A 14,434-nucleotide genomic window follows, 5' to 3' on the forward strand; every position below is an offset into this window, starting at 1 on the left:
TCTTTAAAAAAGAATGACTAGATACAGTAGGTGCAGCTTCTCATTTGCAACAAACTTATTTTTGCACATGTGAAGGCAGAATTTGTGTCCTAATTTTCCAAAATTCATGTTAATCTGTGACAGATGTTTTGTGTCCATTCCAGTCCCCACCCAGGCCTCCATATCCTTATGTTACACATCTTTCACTTGTGCTAGCTCTCTGCCCTGACAACATAAATTGTACATCTGGTCTTCTTTACATCTTGCCTAAAAAAGGCCAACTTGCTGGCCAAGAATAGTATATTAAAAACAAATGTTTAATTAGACTTGTAGTACAATGCAGTCCACAGATACTAGAGCTTTCAATATTGCTGAGTGGTATGTGACCATACTGAATAAAGGTTTTGTGATTTAAGAAAGTGAGACCTGCAAAGACGTTGTATTATTCGTGAAAGTGTGATAACTGAAATAGTTACTTGCTCGTCCTTATTAACTGACATTTCATATAGGTTCAGATTAATGACCTTTCTTTAGAACACTTCCAGGGAGGGGACACCCACAACTTCTCTGGGCAACCTGTGCCAGTAGCTCCTGTTTATTGATCCTCTGAGAATCAGGACACAAATCATGAGGAATAGGACACAAGAACCATGTTTAGAAACTGAGTTAGGTGTCTAATGTACACTTGAGTAAACTATGTCAGCAGCTTGTATTACATTTAGTTGAGGAAGTGTTGTGTTCAGATGGAAGCAGGCATAATTTGGTGAACAGATAAAACATTATACAGTGCCATTACTTGGCAGCCTGGATGTTATTTTTTATGGCTTGCCAGTTGTTTTTATCTACCTGGTCAATGGAGTGCTTCAGAAGACAAAGTGAATAGCCTACAGTGTTGTTTAACAATTGGTAGAGACAGAACTGTAGTGATAGCTCAATCTTTGCTTGGTGTTGAGCATGGTTTGAGAGTTATGTAATATTTATGTTTTACTGTTGACTGCACCAGATGTTCACAGACAATTCCCTCTGGAGCAGCCCTTAGCTCAGACATAAATAGCTGCCTGTCCCATGATGCCGTTAACTGTTCCATGATGCTGGATGGAAACCAGAGGGCTTTGCACTAGACGTGATGAGGAGATAGGACCTATTCATGTGTTTGGGGGCTGAGCGCGTGGCACTCATTTTTCTTTGGCATTTGAAATTAATAGTGGAGATTTCACATTTGCAAGATTAAACTTGCTTTTTCAAACTGCTTTTCATATGTGAAATGACTGAATGGATTGTACTTGTCAAAAGAATCCCCTGGAAACAAGTTTTTCTTTCAGACTCATTTGAAGGTGAAGTTTTACAGAATAGCTGACAAAGGTCTCTTTCCCTGAGATTTTTTTTTGGCTCTTAAATATTGACGTACTCTTGTTTTCAAGTACCCAAACTTTTTTTTTTCCCCTTGTTAACAGCAGCTTCTTAATAAGAGATTGCATCTTAAGTGATGGTTATTCTTCCTACTCCCTGATTCTAGAGGAAAAGGTGGCAAAAGGCTTTGTGTAGCACTGTCGGAGAAACTGTTGATTTTTTTGGCAGTTGAGATTTATAATCCCATTTTTAAAGTTTATAATCAGAGGTGCCTGAGGGAATTGGCACTCAGATTTCTGGTGTTTTGGCAAATAATTTCCAAAATCTCACTGCTAATCCAAATTTTTAACCCTGCAGCCTTGTTGGACTAAGTTTGCACTGGCATAATGGAGTCACAAAACGTTGTGACTGGTGTTCTCCTCAAACTTTATGCTACCATTTCACCTTCTACCACTGCAGTGATAAATTATGCAAGTTGCAAGACAGGTTTTGGTGGATGGCAGTAGTAGTTACTACTACGTAAATTTGTATTTTCTCACTAATACATGCAGTAAACCTTTTTTTTACCCCCTTCTCTTTTTCCCCCTTTGACTTCATCTTGTTTTTAAGGATGTTCAAGATCCTTCAGTGACTGTGAGCTTCCCACTGGATGAAGATGCAAGTGTTTCTCTTGTTGCTTGGACCACTACTCCTTGGACCTTGCCTAGTAATTTGGCCCTTTGTGTTAATCCAGAATTGCAATATGTAAAATTGAGAGGCAAGTGTCAACTGAAGGTGACATATAATGAATACTTCTTTCTTCAGTGCCTGTGAATATGTACTTATTTTGTGTGTTAGACTGTTTTATGCTAAATTTGTAGCACTTTGGGGTTGGATCAGTGTTATTTTGAAGGATGATAATACTTCCTATATGGCTAATGATTTCTAACTTCTGTGCTCTTTATATTTTACATGCATTGTGAGGACTGTTCCCTAAAAAATACTGACAGATGAAATGATGAACAAAAGCAAATGTTTTATCTGTCTTCTTGAAGTCTCACTATATTTGGGAGACAGGGAAGTGACTGGGTGTCCCCAGCTTTTTTTCTTCCCTCCTTTCTTGGGGCTCAGACTCATGAACAAGTTACTGCTGTATGACAGCTAAATTGCAGTAACTGAATGTCTTTGTACTCTTAACCTGTAACAGACCCAAGATGTCACATGCTAGTCTCAAACTGACTGAAGCGTGTATTTTAGCACAAGTGTAAGGCAAGGTATGTACTGTGGTTTCCAGTGTAAGAGTACATTAGACCAAGTGCCTTGGCTTACTTATGGACCGGTTGGTTGTGCCTGGCTAAACAAGTTGTACTATAAAGTCATCTCTTTCATGAGAGCATCCAGTACTTCAGGAATTGTATGCAACAGACCTTGTAGGGTGCCTAAACAATATAGGCTGTTGCTTCAAGTCGTTTTCCGGGGTTTGCAGGCAGTTCCATTTTTTTCAGTTGGCAATGGAGTATGTTATGGCGAGTCTTCCTTTTTGCTTAGGAAATGAATTTATTTTATCCTTGAAATGCAGTCGTCTTTACTTCTTCATCTACAAAATCCTTTTTTTTTTTTTAATTAATTTAAATAAAACAGTAAGCAGGAATTTGGATGAAAGTACTTCTTTCATGAGTGTTTTCAGATTCTCCTAAACTACTCACCTTTTCTGACTTTTCAAGGTACATTTAAAAAAAAACAAAAGGGGTGGGGGGGGAAGGAAGATTAAAGTTAATGATGGCATTTAATCTGGAGTAAAAAAATGCCAAAGGTATGATTTCCAGCTCCAACGTAACCACATGAATCTAATGTGTGCCTAAGGTGATGTTAAACATGAAAAGTTGCAGATACCTTTATGGTGAACTCCACATTTGGATTTTCTTTGTTTTAAGAGAGAGCTAAATACATTTTGGTTTTCAAAGGTTTTAACATAAATTTAGTCATCTCAAAAAGAGTTACTGAGTACTTTCAGAAATAACACCTACACCTGCCTGAGATGCTGAGTTGTTGGGTTTGGATTCTTTGGCCTACAGTCTGCTGGTGGGATAGTGAGTTGGTAGGGTAGTAGTCGGAATAAAATTTGTCATTGAAGTTAAAAGATCAGGGCTGTTTGAGGGTAGAAAATGGATTACCTTCATAACATTTCACTTTTAAAATTTGTATGTACTTCCTTTAAAAAGAAATCCAAGCATAAAATTGATTGAAATAGTAAATCTCAGAAAGACAGCATATAGTGCAATCGTTACCCCTAATATCAACCTAATAATATTGATTTTATGTAATAATTGTCCATCTTCCAGTTGTTTCTCTCTGTTTCAGTTACATATACTGAAACTTTTAAGTTGCTTTTCTTTGACACAATGATAATAGGCAAGATGGGGTATTTCTGCCTCTTGAACAAAACACTGAAGATCAGTGGACTGGATTTCATCCTGTGGTTTCTGTTTAAACTTAACTTTCAAAAAGTGTTCATTAAGTGGCTGTACGGGGAAGAAGTACCTAGAAAGTAGTGGTTGATCAGCAGGATTATTCTGGGGAGTTTTATAGCTAATATGATACCATCTTGCATAAATTGATAGGTTTTGTAATGGTGCAAATGAGGATAGTAAATTGAGATTTATGTAACTTTTTGTTTTGTTTTATATTCTAGATAATGCCACAGGAAAGATTTACATTCTGATGGAATCCAGGCTGATAGCACTATACAAATCTGACAGTGAATATGAGATACTTGACAGGCAAGTGCATAAATTATTACACACTTGTTAACTTCCACTATTTTTATAGATCAGAAGTTAAATGTTTCAAGAAGTTGGATTTTGTAGTTATCTAAAGATGGATTTCCCTACATGTGTGTATATCTTGCAAAAATCTATAAAAGAGATGGTAATTTACTAGAACAAATTGGTCTTGTATGTGAGGCTACCAATAAAATAAAAGTTTCATTAGATCGTTCTGTTGTGGTGGGAAAAAAATGGTTCCTTAGTCCTTCCTTTTCCTGTGTGTTTTCTTAGAAAGACATTACTTTAAATTATAAGTCACAAAAAAACCTGGAGATTGTTCAAATGCTGAGCACTTTCTAAACATTATGTAACTGTTTAAAGGAAAATGGGCAACAGCAAAAACCATTGACCTTAGCAGGCAAATACTGCTTCCATAGGATGGCCTATCTAAGTTATGTAGTTAATGGCAGTTAATGCTTTCTGAAGACTGCTTATTCCTCTTGGTTCGGTGGAAAAATATGAATTATTTAGTAAGTTAGACTGGATAGGGAATGCAGGTATTAAATTCTGTAGCTCTCAAACAAAATAAGTAGCTTGGCTTCTCTTAAATCTTTTGTATAAAACATTGACCTGTTAAAAGAGGTAACATACAACAAATATTTATTTGCTCACTTTATTCAGTCCTGTGCAGTGGGTAAAAAACCAAACAGACCCAACAAACAAACAAAAAAACCCACACAACAAAAAAACCACACAAAACAAAACTACAACAAAACAAAAAAAATCAGAGGCTAGAAAGTTTTTTGAGAATAACAACCCTTCTTCACTGGCATCAGTTATTTTTATTTCTATCTTTTTTAACCAAGCAGTTGAAAGGTTTACATGTAAAAAACATTTTAAAAAAGGGGAATACATCTTATTTCAGCTAAGCAATTACATGTAGTCATTGAATTAGGGGAATATGGAGCTGGAATGTTTGCTTAAGATGTTGTCTACACTGATGCCTCGTACTGTGACAGCTGAGTAATTCTTGTTTGGTATTTCTGCATTGATGCCGCCCCCCCTACCCCGCCAACTGAATTCCCTTCATCTATCACTTAGTCTGTAGCAATTTAAGCTGGTACTCAGTTTATAATGATGATTTTCAGTGCTCTCATTCTTCAGGGTTGACAGAACTTCTGACCTCCAGATTTTTTTCCTCCCTTCAGAGCCATCAGTAAAAACATTGAATAGTGTCACCGTTACGATAGTCTCTGCCAGGATACCACTGGAAATTTTTTTTCAGCCCAATACTGAATGAAAAATAGCTCTTTCTCAAAGTGGTTGTGCGTCTATGAAAATGTACAGTCGCCCAGTTAAAATATTTGTCTGTGTCAATGATATGTCAAAGTGTCAAAAGTCTTACTAGCATTAAGACTTAAATCTATCTGCTTGCTTGCTATCTAAGCTCGTGAGTCTGCCTAAAAAAAATTAATTTGGCTTGGTGTGACGTATTCTTGACAAATTCATATTGTATATTCTTTAGCACTTCACTTTTTAAAAACTGTTCAATCACATAAAGTTAAATCAGGTTGTTGTGCTAGTCTGACTGGTTTTTAGGTCCACCAGTACTCCATTTCTCTCTTGAAGCATGGGTGCTATGTTCCTTTCCAGTCTTTTGAAGCCTCTTTAAGAGTGTCTAAAAACTAAGCCTCCTACCAAAACGACTCTTATTTTCTTAAATATTTTTGAATGCATTTCCTTTAGACTTCAAAAAAAAAAAAAAAAAGGCAAGGTAGATGTACTAGACTTGTTGATCTATTGTTTTCTGGTTCCAAATTCTTCTTTCAATGGAATACTACAAATTTATTTTCAGTCTGATGGTAGTCATTCTGTATCCAGGAATGCACTGAACGTTTTGGCCTTTTTTTAATGTGGTGTTCTCATCAGAACTGTGAAGTACCTGCTCTTAAAGAAAGTAATCCATGGTTTCAGTTGTCATTGTTTGTGTGTGTGGCTAGTTGTATTTCTAATTTTTTTTTCCCCCCTAATCTTTGATTTTTTTTTTTTTTTTTTTTTTACCTCTCTGTGGCTATACATAAGGCTGCTAACAATTTTCATTCTCCTTGCAGAGTGCTGTATTTTTCTTCTTTCTTTATTAGTGCTACAGTCTTCTCAAGCTGATTTTTTTGGTCATGCTTCAGTTTTTGTTATGTAATAACTTAGTTCTCTCATGTGAAATGTGAGATAATAGGTAGCTTGTAGTTGAATGGATCTTTTAAAGATTTCGATCTATAAGTTCATGGAAATGAACTTCCCCATTTCTACTTGGAACTTTTTTCTTTCTTTAGCTCACTTGAAAATTCTCAGGCAGTTAGGCCCTTGAGGGAGAAATTTATGACACTTGTTCTATACCAGGTGGCAGGCTGAGGTCAAGGAATGATCTTACTGAAAACTTTCTGTATCTGAAGTCATGCAAATTTCCTGAGTACCCTCAGCCTTCCCACCCTCCCTCAAACCTGACTTTTCTCTCCCTTTTCCTCCCAGATGTAGATGATAGGTTTTTGTGTGAGAGCAAATGGAAATACTTCTTCTTTGTTTCACTGATGAGATGGCTGCCCTCTTTATCAGAATACTTACAGCTGCTTTTTGGTATATTGCTTCACTTCAGGCCATTGAGTGGCTTTTTTATTTTATTTAGCAGTGGTAGATATGAAATGATTGAGCATTTTCCTCCCTTTGTGTTACATTTCAGTCTATTTGCGTATGAAACACTTCATTTCTTTACACTATTTTCCACTGTTGACTCTTTCTGGATTCTAGAGGATCCAAAAAAGAGATTTCTGATCTCTTGAGAGTGAAGGATTACTATAGTGATTTTAAATGAGCCTGCTATTACTATAACTTAGGTCACAAGAAGGCAGCACTGTATAAATTTTCATCTTGAAGTTCAGGACTTGAATAAACAAACTATTTCTGATCTCAAAAGAGAAAATTGGGAATGTGATCTACAATCCTTACCTTTCACTGACTTGCATTAAATAAGAAAATTCTACTACTTTTTTTTTTAAAGCCAGTTTTTTAGTGCTTCGCACTCTGTGTCTGAGCATTCCCACATCTGTGTGGCTGAGCCCTGGGATGCTTTTCTCTCATCTGATCCTGATTAAGCACCTCAAACATTCCTAAGGCTGTTTGTAATATAAAATATATAAACCATCTGCAAAGCTGTGGCTTAAAATAGAAATCTCCCCTTTTCCTAGTGAATATTATGTATGCTGAGCTGAGGAGTCATGCTCTTTTACTTGGCATTAAATACTGCTTGAGTTCCTTTCTGTGCAATGAAACAGCTTTGAAGAGTTCCCCACTTTGAAGTAGTCAAGTGTTTTATGGTTTGACCATTGTTTTGGAAGATATGGATCAAGAACAATATAGGGAAAGACCACAGCTGTCACACATTCAGAGAGCTATCCCATCTATTAGATGAATTTGTGTTTTAACTAGACTTTTTGCTGAAATGAACAATTTAAGCACTTTCAAGAGAGTTCTGAGCAGTGAATCCCAACCTAATCAATGTCTTTGTCAACTATTGTCAGAAGTCTGAAGAGAGCCAGATCTACAGGCTCTATCCCTCTCACATTTCTTGTCTGGTTCAGTTGGTCCTGTCTGTGTTGGATCTTTCTCTGAGATGCCCGTGGGGAGTTTGGATGCCTAGTTTTAGAATAAGGAATGAGGCATCCAAGCTTTAAATGCTGCAATATCCTGTATCATAATCTTGTGTGCATGTAACTTTTAGGTGTTTTGGATCAGTGCTCATTTAGTTCCGTTGAACATGTTGAGCTCTAGGGCTTGGTTGTTATGATTATTAAATTGAAATTGTGTTTTATCCAGAAGCTCCTTGCCCAGCTGTACCAGAAAGGGGTGGTTGTTATGCTTAATTTCTACATTAATTTACAATGATTGCTTGGTTGAAAGACCATCGGGTACAAGCATACCTGTTGACTATTAGCAGAGATGCATTAAGACATTGTTATGTTTTTTGTCCAACTAAATTGCCAAAGATGTGTAGAAATGGGAAGCAAACTATTGAGAAAATACTTTCTTCACCTAATGAAGTCAAATTTTGTTAGGGATGAGGAAGAGGGAAATAGGAAAAAAACTGCATTCCTACCAGCTGACTAAGAAATTTTCAAGTTGTTAATTTGTGTCCATGTAAATCCTTCTCCTCAGGTTTCCTGGAATTGCTCTTAAAGGCAAGAAATATAAACCACTCTTTGAATATTTTATTCAGGTAAGATGAACAAGTTTAGTGTTCGATACAGGATACAAAGACAAAACTTAAAACAATTCTCAGTATTCCTTGTTTATATTATAAAACTCTTGCGTCCTAATAACAAACCCCAGGTTGTATTAAAGTAGTTCAAAATCCTAGTGAAAGATTGAAAAACAGAAAGTTGACTTTTTTATTGTGCTTTTTTTCCTTAAGCTTTAAATACACCCAGAGTAAGAATTCAGTGATAAATAATAGCTCGATTTCAGATTGCAGAGAAACTTTCAGTACATGTTAATAAATAGGCAGTGTTCTCTCACTTTTCACCTGGTGAGCTTCTGTTGTCTGCCTGTTAAGTCCCCAAATTTTGTATTCGCATGAGAATGACTTTGTGGATAAGTTGCAGACACGTAGTGTTTTTCATTGAAGAGTTAAAACCCTTTGTGAAAATAACTACTGATATGTCTGTTTTTTTTATGGATGTCCTCCTGTGCAGCACTTAAGCACTGTGTAAGTCTAGCATAGTTGATAGCATCACAGATGATAATAGAATATGTAGCAATAAGAGAGAGGGTAGAGAATTTATATATTTTTTAAAAATTCTCATTAAAAATGGATTAAATTTTTTAAAGAGTTGAAGTGGATTACAGTACTGCTGGACAAGCAGCTGTTAGCTTGTGTAAGGGATTTGGTCATTTTTGACTACCATCTGTTCTGAAGCATGTGCTGGAGTCAGCAAAGGTGAGAAAACCTCTGTAGGGAACAGGACCTGTTATTTCTACAGAAAGGTCGAACACATAGCTGAATCTGAAAAACAGGACTGCGTGTGTAAAGATTTGGAATGGATAAATTTTTTGAGTCCTGCTGGACTTCTAAGGAGAAAATGGGTATCTACATTTTTTTTTTTTTAGAATGGATGTCTTATCTCAAAATATCCTTCTTCAGAACAAGCCCAACCTAATATTTTGTAACATGTTTGGTTCAGCTGTGACTGCAGTAAATTTTTTTATTACTTTTGTATTAAGGAATAGAAAATAGCTCTTTATTTTTCACTATCCACATACTGATCACACAGAGAATTGTCAGATCTTTTCTTGGCAATTTTTTTTTGTTTTTTTTTTTTTTTATTTTTACTTACCACCTTCTCATTCTCTGCAGGAAATAAAGAAAATATATAACTATAAAAGTGAACTTTTATACAGTGTACATAGTGGACACTGTGTGGACATAGTAAATGCAAGGAGACTTCTGTATATATAATCCTATAGCTTTCATGGTTGTATCCTTACTTACAGGAGTGTATTGATTTGTAGACTGTTAAGCACAGAACTGTGTGAAGATCTGTGGCTTGAAGAGTAATTGACTATGAGGCTTTCCGGAGAGGTCTTAGATTTAATCACATTTGACACCATTTAAATGAAGTGTACAGCCTGGGCATCTTAGCTATGGGAAATGATTAAACAGTGTTAGGAATGTCACATTTCACTGTCACTTATTTTTTTGATGCAGTTCTTTGTTCTTGCAGGTGGCTAGTGGCTCTTCCATGTTCTTAAGAATTCTGGTTTGCTATATGTATGTATACATATATATATGAAAAATATATTTTTGTGTTACAGTGCAAAGATAAAGGTGCCTTTGCTGTGGTAGTAGACAGTTACGTGAAGGAGGAGGAAGGCACAGGTGTTGTACATCAGGCCCCCTATTTTGGTGCTGTGAGTATGAACTCCATATCTGTAATGTTAATTTTGTTCCAACACATGTTGCTTGGCTTTCCAGCTACTGGGGACTGTCAGGGTGACTGTGATATGAAACAATCCTCCCATTTGCTACTTAATGTAAGAATACAATGTGGCATTGTATTGTAGTGAGTTCTTGCACTTGCTAGTGCCCTTTGGAGGCCAGAGTGGAGATTTTAGGTATCCCTTGATTTGGTGACTGTTGTATGTGAAGTGAACTCACCACTGTATCTTCTGAATTTCATTGAACTTAGCTTTTCTCAAAGTCTAAATTTACAGCTTCGAGAAGAAATGATCTGTGGCACTGATAGTCAAAACTGGCTTTGCTAAGTGATAATTTTGGATGGTAAGAGCAGTTCTGCTCAGTACACTGCCCCTCTTCAGCATTTCAATTTCATTACTCATTAGGCTTTTAGAGAATGAAAAAATGCTTTGACTGCTTTTGTACTGAGACTGTCCCTCAGTGTGAAAGGTTTTTGTCGCACTTCATTTTTTTTCTCTCTTTATTGTCCTTTCCCTCTGTCTATTCTTCTGAAGGTTAAGAGGGATAATTTTTCATGGATTTAATCATTTCAGTTTTTAGACACATGAATTAAAGGCACTAGTTTAGACTCATTGTCCTTTTTGTATAGTGTCCTGTCTTCAGCCATTATCCAAAGATGCCCTCAAAAACTTGCAATAGAGCTGCCAATGCCTAGCAATTAGCAATCCCTGGACCATGAGCTCTGTCATCGTTTCCAGAAACTGTTGGCATTAGTAATAGGCTTCTTTGTATTCATGTGAAATATCCCATCCTTTTCTGTCTTTTTTTTTTCTGCATTTTTCTGAAGGGTGCATCCATTGTGGTGGTGTTTCCCTTGTCAAGATGAACATTGGTATGAAAAGACGTCTCAGCTTAATACAGCTGTGAATAAAGAAAGTTAGACTGGCCTGCATGTTAGTAGTTAATAAAGAAAATGATGGTGACTGGTTAAGTGTCTTAAGGAGTCTAAAGCCTGTCACACTGCTTGCACCTCAGACACTCCCCTATAGCTAAATCTTGCAAGGACTTGACTGAGCGGTGAGGGAGCAGGCTTGGCTTTGAGTCGGAAGCTCTTGCTGTTGGAGATGGAGTAAAGGAAGGGAATAGGCTGCTAATAGAAAAGGGGCTTTGGAAGAAACTTGCCCTTGGCTGCTGTATTGTTTTGTTGTGTATTTGCACAATACAGTTGTTGGAAACAGCTTGTTGGAAAGTCTGACTGGCCAGTTAGAGCAAGGATTATCTGCCCTCTTTTATTTGATTTTGTCATAAGCCCACATAAATTTGTGTAAGCACAGGGGAAAAAAAAAAATCTTTTCTTTCTCCTGGGAAGCCAGCAATTATCTCTAAAACCATTTTTTAAAAAAATGAGAGTATCAGTTAAATGCATTGCAAAGAAAAAATGCATAAAATATTTGTATGAGGAAAAACTGCACTAACATCACAAACAAAACTTTGTACTTGTTAGCTAAGGAGTGGATTGACTTTGCACAATGCATAGACCTGAGTCAACTGGCTGTGCTACCTTTACATGGAAATTACATAGTATATATTGCACTTAATGCTGCTACATTTTTCTTTTGGGATGCATGTTGTTCAGTTTTGACAGCCCACTAATTATTTTTGTTCAGAAAGGCTCACAAAGGGTTCTGGTTTAGGTTCAAGAATTTATCATTGTATGGTAGGCTCTGTATTGAATGCTGAGTGTTACATGTGTTGGCATTAAATGTTTGCCTTCAGACAAACTTAGATGAAAGAAGGGAGATAACTCATGACTGTAGGCAGGATTGTCTTGCTAACGAACTGGCTTCTCTGCAACTTTTACTCTTGTGTTGAAGGTGAATAGGAAAGGGGTAAGTGGAGCAGGAGGCAAGGGTCGGAGAAGAAATAGAGCACAATCCTTCACAGGAAGCGTCGTATCTTGTCTTTATCCCTTCCCCTCAATATAAGTGAGTCCCTTTGATAAATAGGGATAGAAATTAAGGTTTTTTAAATCCTGTTTACTGATACATATTCTGTACTGCTGATAACTTAGAAATGTATCCTTCTCCAACAAAATTTAAACTAGAAATTCACCTTTACTTAGTTCCAGGATATGTAGTTTCACTGTCTTGTGTGATGCTTTTGCCAAATACAAGCTGCCACACAATATCAGGGCACTCTATTATTTCACTTCAAAGGCTTCAAAATTAAAGCTCGCAGAACAAGACAAACTTGTATTAAAAACTCTGTAAACTCATTGCACCTCCAGATTAACATGACACAAAAATTCAGCTGCTCAGGCATTTAATCATATGTAGATGTATCTACAGTCAACTTAAAAAGCTTTAGTAATGCTTTAATTTGCATACAAGCCCTATACTTCTACTGCCTGCTCAGACTGAGTCACAGAAGTTTCATAGATGCGTTACTGGTACACTTTCTTTCCAGTAAATTGCAAAAGTATACTTGATTTTTGCTAAGAGGTGCTGAAGGTGAACCTTTTGACTTAATGTTTTTGTTCGTTTGGGTTTTTTTAAAATTTCAGATAGAAAAGCTTTGAGTTCTCATCAATGAGTGGTTTAATAGCTTCTGCTTCATTCGTTTTGTGTATTACAACTTTTATTTGTTATCTTTTGAGAGATGTGATTGTGGCGGGGTACAAAAGTGAACACTATGACTTCTATCCCAGAAAGAATTAAATTTGTTTTAGCTTTCCAGTGGAGCTTAGCGTTTGTGGATTTCTGTATGTGCCTGAATATGTTCCTGGGTTGTGGTTACTGAAGCAAATCTTCATTAAATCAAATGACAGGTCAGTCTGGAAGGCTTTTAAATTCAAGTTTGACTTCCTCAAAAGAAAGGAACTAACTGTAGAAAACCAAAATAGCAGGGCCCTTTATATATCTTTGGCTGCATCAGCAATGCAAATCAAACTGAACCACCTCTTGACCTAGGTCCTGCGAAGTGGAAGGTTTGTTATTATGTTTTAGCTAGGTTGTGAGTGTGCCAAGCTTTGTAGTCTTTCCTGGCTGCTTCTTCAAAGCCTTTTACAATTCACTGCCAAATCAGAACTGACGTTAGTTCTGTCATCTGGCCTACATTTTAAACACCACAGTCTGCTTGCTGTATCTCAGCAATAACAGCTGATGAAAGGTCAACTGAGAATGGGCTTATCTCAGTTAATCTATTGACTGAAGAAGCTGGTTGACCAAGTGGAGGCTGAATAATGGTGATGGCTGTCTGCAGCTGCTGGAGGGTAGACAGACACTAAAGTCTAGAATAAATGAGTGCTGTAGCTGAAGTGGCTTTTAGTTTCTATGTGTAATGCCTTGCTACACGAAGTAGCCAGCTTCACTATTGCTATGGTTTCATCATTGTAAAATATACTGTGGATCAACAGGCAACATCTGCCAGATCTGGCTTGAGGGAGCTGGTAACTACAGGGAATAGTGGGTAGGGTTGGAGGGACAGGATGAGGACCAGCAAAAGCATCTGGAAACCCTAATCTGTCGCTCCAAAATTGACTTGCCTGTGTTGGTTCTATCTAGGAAAGGAGAATTCAGCTAGCTGTGGAGCACTTGCTTATTTTCTTGCTTCTGGTGTGGCCTCCTTGATCAAGGTGGACAAATTGCTTTAGAGTGCAACTCCTATGAAATAGCTGCTGTGTTTTACGAAAGGTAAATGAGCTCTAGGCATAGAGGAGGGTAACAGTTTACTGCCAGTTTTGGCAGGCAGGGTCACTCTGTTTCACACTACACAAAACTTCAGTTTTTGTCCCTGAAGTCTGTGGTTTCCCCCATTTTAGCAGAGCAGCAATACAGGAACCTCTAAGACTCAAAAAAGCAATCTGACTTGATGCAGGCTTAGACAGGGTCTTTTTTCTTTGAGGAAAACAAAGTGATTCTGTGAATGTGCTGAGAGTGACTGATCTGCAACTGTCTCCTTCTCCTTTCGCCTCCCATCCCCAATAATACTCTCTTGCCTTAGAGCAAGAAAGTGGGTAATATGGAGTGATAGTTGGTTAAGACAGGGATTTACTTTGACTTCAGACTTGAAATTAAAATCCAAACTTTTCTATTCCCCTGATAATTTTGTTTTAATTTTTTCTAAGATACTGTCGTTGTTTAGTCATGTTCAGGAAAGTCTGATGTGACCCTCTTTTTCTAATTTTTTTTTTTCTACTGCTACAGGAAATTAAGAATTTAAATGGAGTCTGGCCAGGAAAATAAACTGTCATGTTGTCCATGTGTGGTTCTTGGTCAGCAGTGTTGCATACGGGCCAACAAAGATTGAGAAATACAGATTTAAAGGCTTTGGATCGTTAAGACGTTCAGAAAATGGGATTTCTTATGTGGAGTTCCAGAATTAGGTTGATTAAAAC

General features: G+C 37.1%; 1 protein-coding gene across 1 annotated transcript in view; it reads left to right on the top strand.

Annotated features, from left to right (window-relative positions):
• The window catches only part of IARS1 (isoleucyl-tRNA synthetase 1), a 109,086-nt gene that overhangs the window by 19,218 nt on the left and 75,434 nt on the right, over nt 1-14,434 (top strand). The window contains exons 8-11 of the mRNA XM_074836618.1: nt 1,939-2,086; nt 4,001-4,088; nt 8,280-8,340; nt 9,936-10,031. Of these exons, the coding sequence (XP_074692719.1) occupies nt 1,939-2,086; nt 4,001-4,088; nt 8,280-8,340; nt 9,936-10,031 (393 nt within the window). The remainder of the gene's footprint in view (nt 1-1,938; nt 2,087-4,000; nt 4,089-8,279; nt 8,341-9,935; nt 10,032-14,434) is intronic.

This window comes from Strix aluco, chromosome 11 (assembly GCF_031877795.1).
Source record: "Strix aluco isolate bStrAlu1 chromosome 11, bStrAlu1.hap1, whole genome shotgun sequence".
Taxonomy (NCBI): Eukaryota; Metazoa; Chordata; class Aves; order Strigiformes; family Strigidae; genus Strix; species Strix aluco.